The 18,942-nt window shown below is 55.8% G+C and overlaps 3 protein-coding genes across 7 annotated transcripts in view; 2 read left to right on the top strand and 1 right to left on the bottom strand.

Annotated features, from left to right (window-relative positions):
- The window catches only part of SLX9 (SLX9 ribosome biogenesis factor), a 40,840-nt gene extending 34,931 nt beyond the window's left edge, over positions 1-5,909 (bottom strand). For 4 of the 5 annotated variants that reach the window (XM_034948155.3, XM_034948156.3, XM_034948157.3 and 1 more), the window contains exon 1: positions 3,424-5,909. In XM_034948155.3, coding sequence (XP_034804046.2) covers positions 3,424-3,552 — 129 coding nt within the window. In that variant the 5' untranslated portion in view covers positions 3,553-5,909. The remainder of the gene's footprint in view (positions 1-3,423) is intronic. The other variant, XR_010111079.1, reaches the window with a different exon arrangement.
- Positions 5,910-5,973: 64 nt separating this feature from the next.
- LOC100985595 (uncharacterized protein encoded by LINC01547) lies at positions 5,974-8,911 on the top strand. The gene is made up of 3 exons (XM_008977536.5): positions 5,974-6,089; positions 7,748-8,011; positions 8,542-8,911. The coding sequence occupies exons 1-3, from the start codon at positions 6,024-6,026 to the stop codon at positions 8,824-8,826; spliced, it is 615 nt and encodes a 204-aa protein (XP_008975784.1). The 5' UTR covers positions 5,974-6,023; the 3' UTR covers positions 8,827-8,911.
- Positions 8,912-14,810: 5,899 nt separating this feature from the next.
- ITGB2 (integrin subunit beta 2) overlaps positions 14,811-18,942 on the top strand; it is a 42,867-nt gene continuing 38,735 nt past the window's right edge. The window contains exon 1 of the mRNA XM_003823822.5: positions 14,811-15,117. The gene's annotated coding sequence lies outside the window, so the exon portion shown is untranslated. The remainder of the gene's footprint in view (positions 15,118-18,942) is intronic.

Genomic DNA, 18,942 nt, shown 5'->3' with positions numbered 1-18,942 from the left:
GGTTTCAGCGGGACATTAAAGGTGAGGAGAAGATGGAGGACAAGAACCTGGATTCCCCAGCTTCTCTGCCCGGGAGGACCTGGGGGAAACAACCCTCACCTCCCAGAGCAGGAGCCTCCGGTTCCAGAGCTCCAGGGCAGACCCGCAGCGCCCAGGCCCACCTGCTCCCTGCCTTCAATCACCAGACGGGCTTCACTCCTGGTTCTTCAGGAGTCAGGACCAGTATCTCAAGAACCAAATTTCCTTCCCAACCATTTCGTCTCACTCTTTCTACAACATTCTCCTGTGTCACAGAAGAAACCTGCAGCTGAGCAGATGAAGGATAGGCAGCTCCCAGCCTGCCAGCTCTTTCAGCTCAGACTGACCACATCCCATCAGAACTACTCATCTCAGCAGCCTCTCTGCCAGGTCTGTTTCTGAGCCACACTCATCCCTGCATGAAGATTTCAGTTCCTCCAAGTCAGCTGCCGACCACACTGTGAGGAGACAGAACCCCCCGGTCCCTGACCCCCGTGCTGCCCGGCCCATTCATGTGCAAGCCTCACTGACCTTGGCAGGGAAGGCGGCATCGACCTCAACAGAGGTTTCTGAAGGGGGTCAGAATACGCCACCCCAAAACATGTCACTTTGGCAAAATAATTATTTTGAGCTAAAGGCACTTAAAAATATAGCAGGTACCAAGAGGGCATATTAATCCCCTCCCTGTTTTTCCTGAAAGGAGATAAAACCCCCATATGGAAGATGCCCTCCTACACCAGAAGGCAAGTGACATTCTTATCATCAGGGACGGATCAGAGGAGCCAAGAGCACTCTGTACAGACACACCTGGTGAACACAACCCCTCCCCTCCTGCAGCCTCCCCACGTGGTTTAGTTTTCCACAACCGCCTCCGTTCAACCTCTCACCCTCTCAAAGAAGCACAAAGTTCTCCCACTTCCTTGTCTTCATTTCCTTATAAGGCTCCCATGTCACATAAAACTTCAATGAATGGGTACGCTTTTCTCCTGTTAAATCTGTTTTATGTAATTCTAAATCTCAGGCCCAACCTAAAAACCTTGAAGGTAGAGATAAAATATGGCCTCGCTCACATTACAGAGGAGGAGACAGGATGCAGATGAGGTAGAAGGCATCCAGGGCACCAAGAGGTGCCAGGCTGGACTGCAACTCCCCAGGTGCCCTCACCCACAGCACCTGAGGGAGAAGTCCTTGGTCTTGGAGGGTTACGTGGCAGGGACAGAAAAGTCGGTAGGTGGGAAAATATCAGACTCACGGGGGAACAGTGCTGGAGACCAGGGCAGCCTTCAGATGGGCAGGCAGGTGGCTGAGGCAGCACAGGTAGGCTGAGGCCTCACAGGCAAACAGGGACCAGGTGGGGACAAGGGGTGCAGCATGCAGCCTTCCAGATCATGAATGTATGTTGGTATACGGCAGACGACTGCTTTTCCCACTGTACCTGGGACATTCTCCATGGTAGCACTTTATATCTCATTAATGCATATTTTTGGAGCTTAATAAAAAAATGCTGGCACAGGTTTCAATGAGCCAAGACAACTAAGGGCACGCCCCTCTCCTGCTAGTAGAGAGAGATGTCACCTGAGAAGCTGAAGCTGCTCCTGCCCCATCTCTGGTGTCCTGACACGGAGCTCCTGCCCAGGGGCGGTAGGCTGCAAAAAGGAAGAACTCCATAGCTCTGCCAGAGGGGACTCGCTTTGTCTGGAGCTCCTGCGAGGGCTCTCACGCCTAAGGGTGTTGTTGACCAGGAAGGAGCTCTGGGTGGTGACGGATGCAGAGGGCAGGGTGCCCAAGGCTCCTGGGTAGACAGTAAGCCCCTCTGACCCAGGAACAACTCCCAGGAAGTCGCATCCCTGGCAGTCTGGAGGCTGTGCGCATGTTCAAGGGCGCACCCTACCAGGAGTGAGCAGAGGGACTCTGTAAGCTACTAGTCCTTGGCTGTGCCTCTGAGGGCAGAAATGAAGGTCAAAAATGTGAACACGCTGAACCTGACAGCCACCTCCAAGCCAGAGGTATCCAGTGGTAAAAGGCAAAAACCCACTGGCCAAGGAGGCTTTAAGAACAATTGCTGACCAGTGAGGAGCTTAAGCAGATCCAACTAGCCAGGCTAAAAGAGGAAAACAGGAAGAAAAAAAAAAAAAAGCCAAGGGGGCACATCAGAGGCTGCACACAGCCGGAAGGGGACAAGGAGAGAGGTCACATAGTTCAGTTCCAGATCAATAAACAAAGTAATCAAGCAGATACTAATCACTGGTTGCTACAGGACTATCCAAAATGCCCAATTTTCCACAAAAAGTGATACATTCAAAGAAGGCCCACCTGCTCCTACCTGCCAGCATGAGCCAGGCAACAGAAACTGCTTTGAGCAGCCCACATGTAAAGAATTCAGAGTAGGCATTATAAATATTTCTAAGGACTAAAAGAGACCGTGTCTAAAGAATTAAACGAAGGTATAATGACATTCTCACATCAAACAGAACACATCAGTAAAGAGAAATTATTTTTAAAATGAGGAGGAACAGGAGAAGAGAAAGTAAATAAATCCTGGAGTCAAAAAAAAAAATGAAAATTTCACTGGAAAGGTTCAAAAGCAGCTCTGGGCTGGCAGAACATCAGTAAACTTGAATTAAGATAGATTATGCCATCTGAAGAAAAGAGAAAAACTGAGTGAACAGCGCCTCAGAGCACTGTGGGACACCATTAAGCACGACGTACATATTTACAATGGAAGTATCCGAAAGAGAGGAGTGACAGAAAAGGGCAGAAAAAAATATCCAAGGAAATAATGGCTGAAGACTTGCCAATGTAACGAAAAACATTAACCTACACACGCAAGAAGCTCAGTGAACACGCAAAATAAATGCAAAGACACCTTACACCAAGACACATCGGTCAAAATATTTAAGGCAAAAGCCAAAAAAAAAAAAATCCTGAAAGCAATAATTCCATTCACATGCAGTGTCTAGAATAAAGACAGAAGGTAGATTCGTGCTTGCTTGGCTGAGTGGGATGGGGAAACAGGCAGCTGACTGCTAAAGGGAACGGGGTCTCTCTTCAGTTTGCTCTCCGTTCTTCTCTAACTCTGGGAACGTCCTTTCCTTTCCTGGGAGCTCAGTGCGATTCAGGAACCTCTGGGGTCCGCGTGGCAACCCTGGACCGCAGCGGGAGGTTCCTGGCTCTCTCCCCTCCCCGGGAGCGGCGCGAGTCCGTGTGCCCAGGACGGCAGCGCAGAGCGGTGCCTCGGAGTTTACGACGCTTCGCGAAGCAAGAAGGTCGCGTCTGTCGCGCAGCAAACGCCCGCAGAGCCCGAGGGAAGGCCGGGGTCGCGGAACCCTCCCGGAGGCGGCGCCCCGCAGCTCACCCGCCCTCGGACCCACGCGGCAGCCCCCGGCCAGCGCCTCCCCAACTCACCTTCCCCGCGGCCGAGGCCGGCGGAGGGGTCGCCTCCGGGGCAGGGGGCGCGGGGCCGGGGGCGGCCTCCCCTTTCGGCCTCACGGCAGCCTGGTGCACTCGGGCGCGCAAACCCCTCACTTTCCCCATCTTCCCGGCGGAGCACGGCGAACGTGCGGAGCGCCTCCCGGAAGCTGGTCCTGCGTTCTCGCCGCCCGGCGGAAACAGGCGCCGCGGCTGCCGGGAGCCCCGCGGGCGCCGGAAGTACCCGGAAGCGGCTCGGGCGGGCGCAGGGTAGGGGGTGTAGGGTGGCGGCGCTCCGCCTTTCACCGACGCAGCTGGGAGAAACAGACCGGAGGACGCGGGTGGCGCGGAGCACGAGAAACAACGAGTTTCTGTCTAGATCGTGGGAGACCCAAGCCCGGGGTTCCGTCCAAGGTCGGGGATGGAGAGGACGCGACCCCCGCGGCAGTCGAGATGGCCTTTTTAAAATTCTATATTTGAGAAGGAGTCTCGCGCTGTCGCCTAGGCTGGAGCGCAATGGCGCGAAATCGGCTCATTGCAGCCTCGACGTCCGGGACTCGAGCGATCCTCCCGCCTCAGCCTCTCGAGAAGGTGGGACCACCGGTGGGCACCGCCACGCCCGGCTAATTTTTATTAATGTTTTGCTACAGCCGGGATCTTGCTGTGTTGTCTGGCTGGTCTTAAACTCCTGGGCTCCAGCGATCCTCCCTCCTCGGCCTCCCAAAGCGCTGGGGTTACAGGCATCAGCCACTCTGCGCCTGGCCAAGCTAGTGCATTTTAATTGACTTTCACTTCATGTCAATTTATTTTTTACACTATTCCATTTAGTCCTCAGAACAGTTCCTTAGAATTGGGTATTGCTCCGTTTACGTGGGAAACATAGCAGCGAGGTAACGGGATGGGTCCCGTGCTGGGAACGGGAGGCCTGCTCATCTGACTGCTTGCACCCTGTGCTGTCTATGCTGGGCGTACTGGGGTGCGTTAGGGAAGAGACCACAGGTACGATGCAATGCCTGTCCTCAAGGAGCCCATTGTTCTCATGGGAACACAAAGCTGACACATCGAAAACAAACTATGGAACAGGCTGTGGCTGGGGGCCATGAAGGAAGGCTGCCAAGTCGGGGCCCAGCCAGGTAGCAGCCACACCTCTATCTACCCTGTTCCCCAACACTGGGCACCAGCACTCGCCTGCCCAGGACCCACAGTGAAAACCCAGCCACAAAAAAATGCACTTTGGAGAAGAGTAGCAGGTCCCAGGCAGAGCCAGGGCCACCTCTCAGAAAGGACATCAAGTTTCTTGCCCAGCTGAGAGATGGACAGATGACCGCACAAGCCACTCACAGCCCAAGGTGATAGACTCTAGGATATATTCAAGGCTGAGCAACTGGCTTCAAGTCGTGTCTACTTACATATTCAAAGACCTATTGAGCATTCACAAGTCATTCTTTTTACCCTCCAACTAGCCGTGTTCTCAACCAGTCTACCTAGGAATGCTGTTGGCTGTGAAAACTCCAGAGATGAAAACTCCAGAGGCTGGTATCTTTAGAGTTCCTTCAGGGTGCGTTCAGCATCTGAGCCTAGCGACTCTTGAGGTGAAAGTGCTGATCTTTTTTTTTTGGTGAGACAGTCTCACTCTGTCACCCAGGCTGGAGTGCAGTGGCGCAATCTCAAAGTGCTCATCTTTATGTACTTTGGATGCCGGTGAATGCCTATTGTTTCAGCCAGCTGGATCGCTTTACCTGTTAACCATTCCAACGTGAGTTTACTTCATGGAATTGTGCCTGTTTATAAAGAACATATTCTAGCTGGGCGCGGTGGCCCACGCCTGTAATCCCAGCACTTTGGGAGGCTGAGGCAGGCGGATCACCTGAGGTCAGGAGTCTGAGACCAGCCTGACCAACGTGGAGAAACCCCATCTCCACTAAAAATACAAAATTAGCCAGGTGTGGTGGCGCATGCCTGTAATCCCGGCTACTCAGGAGGCTGAGGGAGGAGAATTGCTTGAACCGGGGAGGCAGAGGTTGCAACGACCCAAGATCGCACCGTTGCACTCTGGCCTGGGCAACAAGAGCAAAACTCTGTCTCAAAAAAAAAAAAAAAAAAAATCTACATTTAAAGATCAGCCTCTTCTTCCACTGCCAGCCCAGTGTTTGAGACTGCTATGGTTTGAATGTTGGTCCCCTCTGAAACCCATGTTGAAATGCAATTGCCGTCATACTAGTATTAAGATGTGGCACCTTTAAGAGGTGATTAGACCACAAGGACTCTACCGTCAGGAAAGGGTTAATGTTATCATGGGAGTGGGTTTGTTATCAAAGTATTTTTCATAAAAGGACTAGTTTGCCCCCCTTTTGGCACACTCTTGCCCTCTCTTTGCTGTTCCACCATGGGATGACACAGCAAGAAGGCCCTTGCCAGTTGCCAGCTCTTCTGTCTTGGACTTCCCAGTCTCCAGAACCATGAGCCAGTAAATTTCAGTTCATTATATAAATTACCTAGTCTGTGGTATTCTGTTATAGCAGCACAAAACAGAGTAAGACAGTGACAAAGATACTCACCTGTACAAAGGAGGAAGCTTCAAAAGAAGCCATTCATGTATGGGGTGGGACTGCAGAAGGACCACAGTAGAGAATCCCTCACCAATAAGGAACTGTGTTAATCAGGTAACTAATTAATTAAAAAAAAATTAAGAGACAGGGTCTCACTCTGTTGCCCAAGTTGGAACAGTGGTGCAATCATAGCTCACTGTAACGGTGACCTCCTGGGCTCAAGTGATCCTCCCATCTTAGCCTCCTGAATAGCTGGGAACACAGGCATGTGCCACCACACCTGGCTAATTTTTTGGGTTTTTTTTTTTTGGTAGAGACACAATCTCCCTATGTTGCCCAGGCTGATCTTGAACTCCTCGGCTCAAGTAGTCGTCCCACTTCAGCCTCCCAAAATGCTGAGATGACAGGCGTGAGCCACTGCCATGTGGCCCCAGATTTTCTTTTTTAAAAAGTCATATATGTACATGATACTGTAGGGGAGGCAAATATCCACCTCCCTCCTCTTAGGTTCCTGGCTGGGCCTGGGAACTAAGTTGAAATCAGATGGATTAACAAGAGAAATGTATACAAATTTAATGTCACTTTTATGTCACACAGGACCCTCCTAAGGAAGCAAAGACCCAAAGAAGTGACGAAACCTATGTGCTTTTGCAGGAGGCTGAACAAAGAGGCAGTTGTGGAAAAGTAAACCGTGTGGGGAGGCTTAAGAACGACAGGAATTACTTTAATTACTTTAATGTCTGTACAGAATTCTGTCGGCTATGACGTGCTTCCCTGTAGAGGAATCTTTCTTTGCCCGGTACAGGGAAGGCATCTTTCACCTGAGCGTTTTTATCTCCTGTCTTCAGGAAGAAAAGGAGAGATCCGATGATGCTCTTGCCTGTGCCATTTTTCAAGTGCCTTAGGTAGAAGTGATTCTTATGTCAAAGTGGCAGAGTGAGCCACCCTTCGATCCCAATGGAAACATCCTAAAAGGTGTTGACAGTGAACAGTTCCCCTTCCTCCCCTGACGCCAGAGCCTAGTTCTCTGCCCACTTGAAACCATGATTATGGGTTTCCTATCACAATTCTGTAGACTTTTATACAAAAAGAGTTTTATCTATGAGAAAATATTTTTCAGTGATCCTGTTCTTCACACCAATTAAACCTGACTGTTCCCTGCTCCGCGCCTGGCTTCTCTCACGTCATAAAGATCTTACCGTTTGCCCCTCATTCCTCCTGTCACTCCATAGCGGCTGCAGAGGACACTGGATGTGACATGGCTCCATCAGTTCCCACATGGCTTGTTCCCTCTCTCCTGCTGTAACTGACATGCTGGCATGCACATTGCCTTATACATACAAACAGAAGCTTTCCAAAGAGAAGTTTCAGGAAATTCACGTGGAATGTTTGGCAGTTGGTGTATATAAAAAGCTCAGGCCTGGCCGGGTGCAGTGGCTTACACCTGTAATCCCAGCACTTTGGGAGGCCGAGGCGGGCAGATCATGATGTCAGGAGATCAAGACCATCCTGGCTAACACGGTGAAACCCTGTCTCTACTAAAAATACAAAAAATTAGCTGGGCGTGGTGGTGGGCGCCTGTAGTCCCAGCTACTCAGGAGGCTGAGGCAGGAGAATGGCATGAACCGGGGAGGCGGAGCTTGCAGTGAGCCGAGATCGCACCACTGCACTCCAGCCTGGGCTATGGAGCGAGACTCCGTCTCAAAAAAAAAAAAAAAAAAAAAGTAAAAATAAAAAACTCAGGCCTGCTGCTCCCTTCATGTTGTACCCAGGAGTGGCCAGAAGGCTCCTCTCCAGGCCTCACAGGGGGAAACACTGGTCTAGTGAGAGACCTGGGTCCTGCCCATCAGGACCGAAGCGGCACACGCGAGGATCCTGCAGGCCAAGAGACAATAGCGATTACAAACCCCAGCCCCAGCCTTGCAGCTGACCTTGCAGGTGACGCCCTGCCTGGGTGTCTCGGTGCAGCTGCACATCAGGGGCCTCTGCTGGACAGAAGCTCTGAGTCCACACTCAGCCCCCAGGCGCTGGAGCTGGTAGGTGACACGATGCACTCTTATTTGGGATTCTACTGCCTCTTTCTGTTCAACAAGTGAAGCCTCAGAATGCAGAGAGGGGGCTAGGAGAGGCCCCTGCAGACATGCTGGGCTTCATGGGGCCTCACGGCTGTCCAGAGCCAAACCATGCGGTGCTGCTCTGCTCCAGCCATGGCCAGTGGTGAAAGGGACAGAGGGAATCACTGATGCCTGCAAGGATGCTCTGACCCCTCAGGAAGGCTGCCCAGGTGCCCACCTTCAGGGAGACCCACAGATGCCCCATGCTGGGGGGGCACAGTATGAGTGGCTGAATCCTTGCAGAGCCAGTGCTAGGCCTGGACCCCTGCAGATGCAGGGGGTGCCCCAGGGAGGGTCTCCATGGACTCTGAGCCTGCCTCTGCCCTGGACTGTCTCCTGCTCCTGCTCTCTCCTCTCTGCCCCTGGAGTGGTGTGTGCTGGCTCTAGGTCAGTAGGAGGCTTCATTCAGAAATGCCTTTCAGCATGCTGCCCAGACCACGTCTCTGTTTCAGGAGCACTGCCACGAGAGGGGATGCTGCCGTGGCTGCGCCAGCTTCAGCCCTTTCCCTGCACCGAGATGTCCCAGTGAGCGGCTGGGTGCTCACAGTTCCCGTTGGGCCATCAGAGAAAGATCAAAGATCAACCCTCCCCCATGGGCTCTTGCCTGCCTGCCAGGTGGGTTTCCTGCCTGTCTCCCAGCCCCCAAGAGCTCCACGGACTCTGCCGGTAGCTGCTTTAAAGGAGGGAGGGAGTTTTCTGATCCTCTGGACATCCCTGGGGCTGGAGCTATGGGCTGAGCCATAGGAGAGCCAGCCCAGCTCCCTGGGGTTTGGGGGCTGTGTCTCTCCATCCCTTAGTAAAAATACAGCAACTCCCAACTCAGAGTCGAGGGTCAATAGTCACAAAACCTTGGTGCAGCCTGGAACAGGCATAGAGGTCTCAGCAGAGCTGCCCAAGGACAAGACCTAAGATCCAGCAGGGAACTATGTAGTCACCCCGAGAGGCCCAGCTCTCTCCGTGAGCTCTGGGCCTAGGGTGGGGGTGGTTGTCGGTTCTGCGCGCACTGTTCCCCCTACATGATGGGTCCATCCCACTTGGCTTCTCTCACTCGCTTCCCTCCTGTGGAGAAGCCTGTCCAGGTATCACTGCCTCCAGGAAGCTGTCTCTGATTTCTCCAGTTGAACAGTGAGATTTGCCACACCTCACATGCATCGCTCTTGTCCCTGGAATTGTAACCATAGGTTTTCCTGTCTCCTGGAGGACAAGGATGAGGGCTTTCCACTTGAGTCTCCCTGGTGGAGCCCAGCTCCTGACATACCTGGTGAAAGTTCTCAAGAAAAGAACATGGAAGAGGAATGTGGATAACAACCCTGGCTGCCTGTGTGTTCCGAGCTAGGAAGATGTAATGTCCCCACAAACGGGGTAAATGGCTTGCCTGCGTCACAGCTGTCTCAAGCCCAGGCCCTGGGCACCAGCCCAAGCCCAAGGACTAGGTCCAGAGCCACACAGCGCCAGGCCACATCCGCCTCACCTGGGACCCTTTGTGGGGTACAGTCTCCGGCCCCACCCAGACCTGCTGAATGAGAGACCCCATGGCAAGGACTCAGCCACCTGCAGTTTCACAAGCCCCCAGTGGGTTCCTAGGCATGAAGACCACCGGATAGAGGCTGAACTGGCAGGAACCTGTCTTCAGCCCCTCCTCACCCCAGCCGGGCCCTGCCTCAGAGGCAGCACCCAGGACGTGGCCATGACCCGTGGACTCCACTCAATCCCTCTTCTCCAGGAGCCATGCAAAGTGTCAGCCAGCCAGGCCCCTGGAAAGCAGTCGTCACCTCTTAAGGCATTGCGGGTGTCGGCCCTGCAACTGCCAGGTGCAGCACACGACCCATGTCCGGTGTTCGATAGCAGGGAGCCATGACCTGGCAACGATTCCACGCTCAAAGGGGCACCCAGGGGGCCCTGGGTCGGGGCGGATCAGCTTTCCCGGGCACATCTGCCTCATTCCAGATCTCCAGGACTCATGTCTGTGACAGGGAGGGAAGGCTCTGCCCTGGCCTTCCGTCAGCTCTGCCAGTGCAGGCTGGGCAGCCTGGGCTTTAGAGCTGGCTTCTGCCCACACTTTCTCCGTGAAAGGAAAACAACGCTGAGGCTGCCAAACGCATCTCAGATGCGTTTTAAAAAATTCTGGTCCCCTCTCTCTGTCCCATCATCTGCCTCGGGGACTTCCTCTCTCCGTGGTTCTCACCCCATACTCTGTCACTGCCACATTTTCACCTGGGCCTGGCCTTTGTCTCCACCTGAAACTCCTGAAAATCTTGAAATGGATTTCTAGGTCACTGGGGACTCCGGCAGCACATTCGGCTTCAGAAAAAAGGGCGCCCGCGGTCCCCCAGCACCTGCCCAAGCCACACCCCTAGCTTCCCTCCCTATCCCTGCAGCCTGAGGGTCCCTTCAGCCACCCCTAAGTCCCCACCTGGGCTCCTGCCCCGCCCCTGGCTAGCAGCGCCTTCTCCACCGGGGCCCCTCTGCTCACAGAGCCCCCTCACCTCCCTGCGGATGAGGGGCCAGGCCATGACCCTGAAAGCCTAGCCCTGGCCTTGACCTCCCAGGAGCGCCCTCCCCGCCCTCTCCCGGCCCCATCCTCTGCTGCTGGCCTCTGGGTCGTGTCCCGCAGACTGAGCTGCGCTTGGGGGTCCTGGCGGCCTGGGCCGTCCCGCACCGAACCCAGGCGGTCGGAGCCCGGCGGGGAGGCGCGAGGTCCTTCTGGGGGCTCCTCCGACGCCTTCTCGAGTCGCCTGAGGGCGCTGCTTCCCCGCGGTCGCCCCGGGTTTCTGCGGAGCCGGGGCCTTAGCCTCCGCTCTCGGGAGACCCGGTGAGACCCCGGGGAGGCCGCTGGGGAGGCGCGGGCTCTGCTCCCGGGTCCCAAACGCACCGGCTGCCCCTCAGGAGGGAAGGCGACCTCCACCCACGGCGCTGGCGCCCGCACGGCCGCTCCTCCCGCTCCCGCAGCCTGGACGCCTCCCGAGGCCGCCCCTTCGGGCCCCACGCGCGGCCCCATCCACAGGCCGGGACTGCCTTCCCGGAGCTGGCGGCCCCCAGCCTGGAGGACCCGGCCCCAGACGCCCTCCCAGCCCTCCCCAGCCCACTCTGGCTCCGCAGCCCCCGCCTGGTCTGAGTGCGGGTCTCTGGCCCCGGCCTTTCCCGGGGAAGGAAAGCTCCCTTCACGCGCCCCAGGGAGGCGGCCAGGCTCGGAGCGTGGAATCCCTGCCCGCCGCGGACCGCAGGTTTTGGGCAAGCGCTGGCCTTCCTGAGCCTCAGTTTCCCCATCTCTACAATGGGGACGGCAGGGGTTTTTCTGAGGACCCCCAGGAAAAGCTCCAGGAAGCGCCTACTCACAGCGCGTGCTCAGTGGTGGCCCCGGAGCTGGAAGGGAGCAAACGCAACGGAATACGGCCGGGGTCGGGCGGTGGGGGTCTGGGTCGGGGTCAGGGTGGGGGTCGGGTCGTGGTGTCCGCGGCGGGGGAGGCTCCGCGCACGGGCTGAGCAGCTCCGGACAGCGGGTGAGGGAAGGCGGCTTCCTCCTTCTTCGAGACCCATCCTCGTGCCCAGGGGAGCGCCTCAGGGAAGGAGGAGCCACGTTCCAGGGCACCTGGCTGGGACCTGCCGCAGCCTCTGCGCGCAGCGGGCTCCATCCCCCGGGCCACGGATTGGGAGACTGAGGCAGGCGCGAAGCCCGCCGCCCAGCCTCCGCTAGGGAGACCCGGGCCACCTCCAGGCAGTTTTCCTGAAGCCCGGGGCCAGGAGAAGGTGAGCGGCTGCCCGTCGGGGGTCGCCTGCGCCGGGTGGATGCGGCGGCACTTGGGTGCGGTGGACTCCCAACCTCACTGTCCGACCAAAGGATCGCCCCGGCTGGGCGGGGACCTGGCGCGCCTAGGCCGGGAGGGGACAGCTGGTTTCGGGCGGCCTCTGCCCCAGTGACCCGTAGACTTTGGCTTTGGTTCAGGGATGTCTGGGGTTAAAAATGATCGTTTGGGTTCCCGCAGTACTGTTCGCGGTCTGAGCATCTCCACAACGCGCACATTCCCATAATGAATTTCCGAGAACCGGCACGCGTGCCTCCCCTCTTGGCTCCTGGGACTGCGAGGCCGGATCCAATCTGTGCGCCTCTGTGCGCAGGGACGGCTGATGGCCCGGTTCCGCCTGTCCGTGCCCCAGGATGCTACAGGCAGCTCAGATGCAAACTCTTTGGGGCTGTGGAGTTTCCGCATTGGGAAACTCTTGCCATAAAAATAATCGTGCTGTAATCCCCAGGGACCATTGAGAGGAAGTGGTGAGGGCGGGGGAGGCGCGGGAGGAGGAGGCTGGGGGCTGAGGTGTGCTGGGGTGGGTAGGAGACCGGCTGCGCCCAGCACGGAGCCGCTTCCTGGTAGCCCTGGCGGCATCACCCTTGGGTCGGGTTCCAGAGCCCGGGGGTCCTTTCAGCTTTCCGTTCCTTTTCCTTATCCTTCGTCCCTCTCTCCAGCTAGAGAGGGGCAGGCTCTGGGGTCTGGGTGCTTTTGTTTTGGAGCCATTTAACTTGAGTTATAATAACATGCTTTTCTGATTATAAAATTAATGCATGGCTACCATAAACAATTTGGAAAAGACAGAAAACAAGTTAACACGTTAAAATCTCAATCCTGTCTGGTGAGGACTGCAGTGAAGCCCAGCTGGCCACCCCTTCCGGGGCCTCTGTTCTCCCCAGGGCCTTGCAGCCTTTCTGGGCTTGGCATTGCTATGGCTAAAGTGTGAAAGGGTCATGCAAGGCTGTCAGCCCTGCGTCCCCCACGTGTGACTGCATGGGGTCCCACCCAAATCGGAGTAATATACCCACTCAGCCTCACCCCTGCTCTGCTGGCCCCAGGGAGGAAATGCTCATCATTGCATCCGCCCACCCCACCCCTGCAGTGCCACATTCACCAGCCTCGCTGGGCATCTTCCCCCTCCCCGCCCTCTGCCCCTGCCGCATTCACCAGCCTCACTGGGCATATTCGCCCTCCCCGCCCCTGCGGTGCCATATTCACCAGCCTCGCTGGGCATGTTCCCCCACCCTGTCTTCTGCCCCTGCCTCATTCACCAGCTTCACTGCCCCTAGACTTCCCTCACTCAGCAGCCTCTGGGCCCCGGTCCCCACTGCCACTCCGTGTTCCCAGGCTCTGCACTCCCAACCCTTCATCTGCTCATCCCTGGGAGGCAGACCTGTCACCTCATTTACAAATGGAAAAAGGTGCCTTTCAGGAACTGACCTGAGGCTGTGCAGCCCCCTGCCTAGCAGGTGCCTAGCGGTTGCTGCTGTTTCTATCAGAAAGAAAAACTAACAGGGGGAGGGAGGGGGGAGGGCTGCCCTCCAGCCTTCAGGGGCTTCATGGGTGGAGGGGGCCGGACCTTTCTGGTCAGGTCCCTCTGGGTTGAGAGGTCATCTCCGGGCCAGGACTCAGAACTGGAAGAGGGAGGGGCAGTGAGGAAAGGTCCCTGCCTGGCGGTGCTGCCTTCCATGGGGGCCTGGTGGGGCAGAGGCTGGAACACCCACTTGGGGTTTCTGGTGGGAACTGGGGAGCTGGGTGGGGAGCCTGAGTCCCCTCAGAGGAGGAGTCATTTTGAAACTGGAGGGAGAGGCTAAAAGAGGAGGCTGTGGAGAGACCTAGTGTTGACCAGGGTCCAGCGTCAGGGTTTAGGTTCTCTAGCTCTTCCCCGCCTCCAATGTCCTCCATGTCCGCACCATTCCCACGTGCCTGTGTCCCACCCCTTCTCCCACACACTGTCCCCACTCCCCATGCCCCATTCCTCTCCAGAGAATCACTGGTCTAGAATAGAGACCTACAAACTTGGGCCCTTAGGCTGGCCCTCCACCTGTTTTTGTCAATAAAGTTTTATTGGAACACAGTCATACTCATTCACTTTCAGAAGGTCTATGGTCACTCTGCTGCCACAATGGCAGAGCTGAGTAGTCACGGCAGAGACCATTTGGCCAGCAAAGCCTAAAACACATACTGTCTGCAGGGGCTTCCTGGGTGGAGGCGGGGTGAACCTTCCTGGTCAGATCCCTCTGGGTTGAGAGCTCTTCCCCCTCCAGGGAAGAGCTTGCCCACCTCCGCATCGCAGCTCACTTTTATGGAGCACTTTCTGTTCTGTGCCACCCGAGCCCATACCCAGGCCCAGTGAGCTCTGCACATTGGTCATCCCCTCACTGCAGGGGGAGGCCCCAGATACCACCCACAGGACACATTTGTGTGTGAAGTGCCACACTAGGGCCCAGAAGGGACAGCTCCCCACCAGGTAGGGACAAAGCAGGGGTAAAGGGAACACATGGGCCGGCCTATGAGCTGGACCCTTCAGGATGGGAAATGCGTGAACGGGGTTGCAGAGGGGGTTGGTGAGGGGCTCGGGGACAACACAGGTGTGTTCAGAGACAGGGCGGGTCATTAGATTTGATGGAGGCTTGGGGTCCCTGAGCTTAGGAAGCCCCCATGGAAACCAAGTCACAGGCATCCAGGGTGAGGAAGGCAGCCCACAGGCATCCAGGGTGAGGAAGGCAGCCCACAGGCATCCAGGGTGAGGAGGGCAGCCCACAGGCACCCAGGGTGAGGAAGGCAGCCCACAGGCACCCAGGGTGAGGAAGGCAGCCCACAGGCACCCAGGGTGAGGAAGGCAGCCCACAGGCACCCAGGGTGAGGAAGGCTGCCCACAGGCATCCAGGGTGAGGAAGGCAGCCCACAGGCATCCAGGGTGAGGAAGGCAGCCCACAGGCACCCAGGGTGAGGAAGGCAGCCCACAGGCACCCAGGGTGAGGAAGGCAGCCCACAGGCATCCAGGGTGAGGAAGGCAGCCCACAGGCATCCAGGGTGAGGAAGGCAGCCCACAGGCATCCAGGGTGAGGAAGGCAGCCCACACTTTTCTTGGAGACACATCCCCAAAGACGTCCTTGCGTGGCTCCGTTTGGGCGGAAACCATGAATTGAACGGGAAAAGAAATATGTCAAGTATCAGAAAGAAGAGTGGCATGCTTTGACAGCAAGTGGACTCCGAGTCCAGGGCAGAGCCTCAGTTAGGGTAAGAGGCACCCACCCGACCCAACCCGACCTGACCCGACCCTCGGGAGCCCTGCTCTCTGGTCAGTTGGCCTTCGTGGGGGTGGGGAGGTGGGTGGAGGAATGAGGTTTAGTGGTCTGTGAAGGTGGCAGACCTTGTTTTGGTAGATGAGGCATTATCTCCCACTGCCCCACCGCATTCGAGCTGCTTTCAGTCGGCTTGGTGCTTTTGCTCTCTCTGACCATGCAATTGTCGTTCACTGCTGGGCCATGTGGACGGACTGGAATTACAGTTTCGTCTCCTCCAGTTTTCCCCCTGGAGTCCATCGTTGCTTAACTGTTTTCCTTGTTCCATCTCCTTTGAACATTGAGCATCTTCCCACCCCCAGGGGGCCTGGAAGCCTTCCCAGCATAACTCCCCACCCAGCCAAGGCTACCGGTCAGTCTGTCCCTGGACAGGGGGTGACAGGTGAGCCTGTCTGGCAGCCCTTGCCAGGGGCTGTGAAATCTTCCTTTGGGTGAGTCAGGGAAGCAAGAATGCCACCTCCTCAGCTCTCTCCCTCAAGGAGGAGCCACACCACGCAGAGGAAGGCAGAGGAGGGAGGAACTGTGCTCCCAGTGTGGGAAGCTGCATCGGGGGGTGGGGGGCACAGGCCCACCCAGGCCACAGGGGGATGGAGGCTGCCCCCAGCTTCTCGCAGCCCTCCCTCCTTCCTACACTCACCTGCCTTCCCCGGGGCAGATCTCCATTTCTGCATTGCACCCGGCCTGGTGGCCTGGGACCAGCCCTGATGGTCGGCCTGTTTGTATGGATCTGTGGGGGATCCCATGAGAAAGAGCTTGTTGGAGCACCCCACCTGGGGCACCCAACTCCATTTCCTGCCCCGAGCCCTCCCCACTCGCCTCCAGGGAGTGTGTGTCACCTCCTCCCCTCTGCCAGCCCTGCCTGCAGCCCTCTTCTCCGCCCCCGCCCCCGCCCCCAGCCTGCAAAAGGCCTCACACGCCTTCAAAGGGAGCTGAATCAACACTGCAGAAGGAAGTCACTGGGGGGAAGAAGTGAAAAAGAAAAAAAAAGGCCTACGTGGGGGCAGGGTTGGGAGGAGACCAGAGTTGGGTTGCAGGGGAATTTGCAGGCAGGTTGGAGGGTGGGCGGGAGAGGGAAGTGTGGTGAGTGACTGGGAGGGAGCAGCGGTTCCCGGGTGGCCCCCAGGGTCCTCGTGGGGGTGCTCTCCAGGCAGGAAGGGGCTTTCTGCCACTTGGACATCTCCCCGTGGGGCCAGACCCCAGGGGTCTCCAGGGCTGGTTAGACCCCGTTCTCATCCCTTATGAACCTCACTGACCTGACTCTTCCCTTAGTGCTGCCAAAATATTGCAGCTCCCCAAGCACCTCTGTGAAGTGAGCCTGGAACCACCCCCTCCCCACTGGCCCTCTCCATCCTTAGCATCTTTCTTGACCTTCAAACCCTGCTCCTATGGGGTCTCCTCCGTGGAAACTTCCAGAATCCCACCTGTCACAGAGAGACCTTCTTCCCAAGCTCTGGGGTTGTGTGTTATGGGGATTGAAGCTGGGCGAAGGGAAGCTGGGGGGCCCAGGCCAGCGTCCAGTATGGGAGGGCAGGAGAGCAGCCCTCAGGCTCTGAATCTCCTTCCCCATCTATGCTCACCGGCTGCCCCTGCTGCCTCCACGTGTGGACGCTGGGTCCCTCTCATCTGCCTTGTGTCATGGCTGACATGCTTGTCTCCTGAACTCGATGGTCTGTTCTGGAGCTCAGGGTCGGGCAGCCTCAGAGCACACAGTTCTGCCAGGCAAGCACAGGGAAAGGCTCAACCAACCAACCCCTGATGACAGCAGGTAGTTTTCTGGAATACATAACTGAAAGTGACTGCAAATGGAATTTCTGGGCTGACTGGAGGGAAAAGATTGTTCCCAGAATCCTGCTCCAGTCCTGCTCACTCACGCCTGGCTTCAGAACCTAGCTTGGTGATTCAGCAGATGAGAAACCCGGAGCAGTTGTACCCAGACATGCAGCCAGTTTCGCCCGCCTGACTCCCTGGGCTCTTAGGGACGGACTCCTCAGTCCTAGCTTGGGATCAACATCTACTCTTTCCTGTGGCTGCTTGGCTGGAGGGCCCTGGGAAGCAGCCCGGCGTGGCCCCACGGATGCCGGTTGCCGGTGCTACTACATTTCCTTCTGTGGTCGCCATTTCCTCATCAAAGCAAGAGGGCAGGGCAGCAGGCCTCCCGGCTCCGTGGAGCCTGTGATTTTTCACTCCGTGCAGCCACACCTGATATTTTTACACTAAACGCACCAATTACTCACTTGTCTCCACAAAGAAAAACGTGCACAGCCTCTGACTTCCAGCCTTGTGCAATAGGCACGTCAGATGGGGGATAGTAAGATGAGTGCTGAGTGAGTCCCCAGAATGGAGGTCTGGGTCCCCCCATAGCAAGGTCACGGCTCTGGGAAGCCCCACGGTCCCTAGCCCCTCCCCTCCACTCCCTCCACCAGCCTTTATTTATTTATTTAATTCATTTATTTATTTATTGTATATATATTTTTTGAGACGGAGTCTCGCTCTGTTGTCCAGGCTGGAGTGCAGTGGCACGATCTTGGCTCACTGCAAGCTCTGCCTCCCAGGTTCACACCATTTTCCTGCCTCAGCCTCCCGAGTAGCTGGGACTACAGGCACCCGCCACCATGCCCAGCTAATTTTATTTTTACTGATTTATTTTTGTTGTTGTTGCATTTTTAGTAGAGACAAGGTTTCACCATGTTAGCCAGGATGGTCTCGAACTCCTGACCTCGTGATCCACCCGCCTCGGCCTCCAAAAGTGCTGGGATTACAGGCGTGAGCCCCCGCACCCGGCCTCTAACAGCTGTTTTAATGCTCCGTGTGATCATTTCAGCATTGAGATTATCTCAGAGTTGGCATCTATTAGTTATCTTTTCTCTTACAAGTTCTCAAGGTTTTCTTTGTTGCTGTTTGAGTATTTTTGGGTTGTATCATGGACATTTTGAATGTTATTTAATAAGACTCTGGATTCTACTAAAATCCTCTGGACAACAATGATCTTTTTGTTTTGCTAGCAGTCAGTCTGGTTAGGGTTAGACCACAAGTCCAGACCTGCCTCTTGTGGGCTGTGGTTCTCATGTGAGTTCAGCTTTTATTTTTTCTTTTCTTTTCCCTCCCTCCCTTCCTTCCTTCCTTCCTTCCTCCCTTCCTTCCTTCCTTCCATCCTTCCCTCCCTCCCTTCCTTCGTTCTTCCTTTCTTTCTTTCTGACAGGATCTTACTCTGTCACCCAGGCTGGAGTGCAGTGGTGTGATCTTGGCTCACCATAGCCTTGGCAACGTAGCGAGACCTAGTCTCTATTAAAAAAACAAAGAAAGAAACAACAACAACAAAAAGAAAATTTACGGAATTGTGCAATCATCACCACAATCTAATTTCAGAGCATTTCCACCCCCTGAAAGATCCTTCTGCTCATTTGCAGTCACTTCCTCCTAGCTCCTTTAAAAAAAAAAAAAAAAAAAAGATATAAACTATTTTAAGAATACAGAACAGCATGGAGAGCACTAGCACCAATCCCCAAACAGCTACCTCTCATCTTACCAAATCTTAACATGTTGCCTGACTTGCCCAGAACTTTTTCTTCCTTTTTAGTAAAGAAAACTCTACAATAGAACTTTGAAGCCCTCTGCTTCCATCTCCCAGGCCCGCAGCCTTCTCTGTCTTCAGAGGTAACCACTGTCCTGCTCTAGGGGTGTCTGGGTCTGCAGGGACGAGGTGCATGTTATTCTGCAATGCCTCCTTCTACATTTTGCTTTTCAGAAGAATCTCAGTGTT

Source organism: Pan paniscus, chromosome 22 (assembly GCF_029289425.2).
Source record: "Pan paniscus chromosome 22, NHGRI_mPanPan1-v2.0_pri, whole genome shotgun sequence".
Lineage (NCBI taxonomy): Eukaryota > Metazoa > Chordata > Mammalia > Primates > Hominidae > Pan > Pan paniscus.
Note: the sequence above shows the minus strand (reverse complement) of the source record. Positions and strands in the feature narration are given on the sequence as shown.

Bases quoted from the DNA above. Each gene is read 5' to 3' on its own strand.
- LOC100985595 (XM_008977536.5), top strand. From the start codon at position 6,024: ATGGGGTGGGACTGCAGAAGGACCACAGTAGAGAATCCCTCACCAATA. The intron at 6,090-7,747 runs GTAACTAATTAA...TGTTGTACCCAG, and splicing joins TAAGGAACTGTGTTAATCAG to GAGTGGCCAGAAGGCTCCTC. The intron at 8,012-8,541 runs GTAGGTGACACG...TCTCTGTTTCAG, and splicing joins GCCCCCAGGCGCTGGAGCTG to GAGCACTGCCACGAGAGGGG.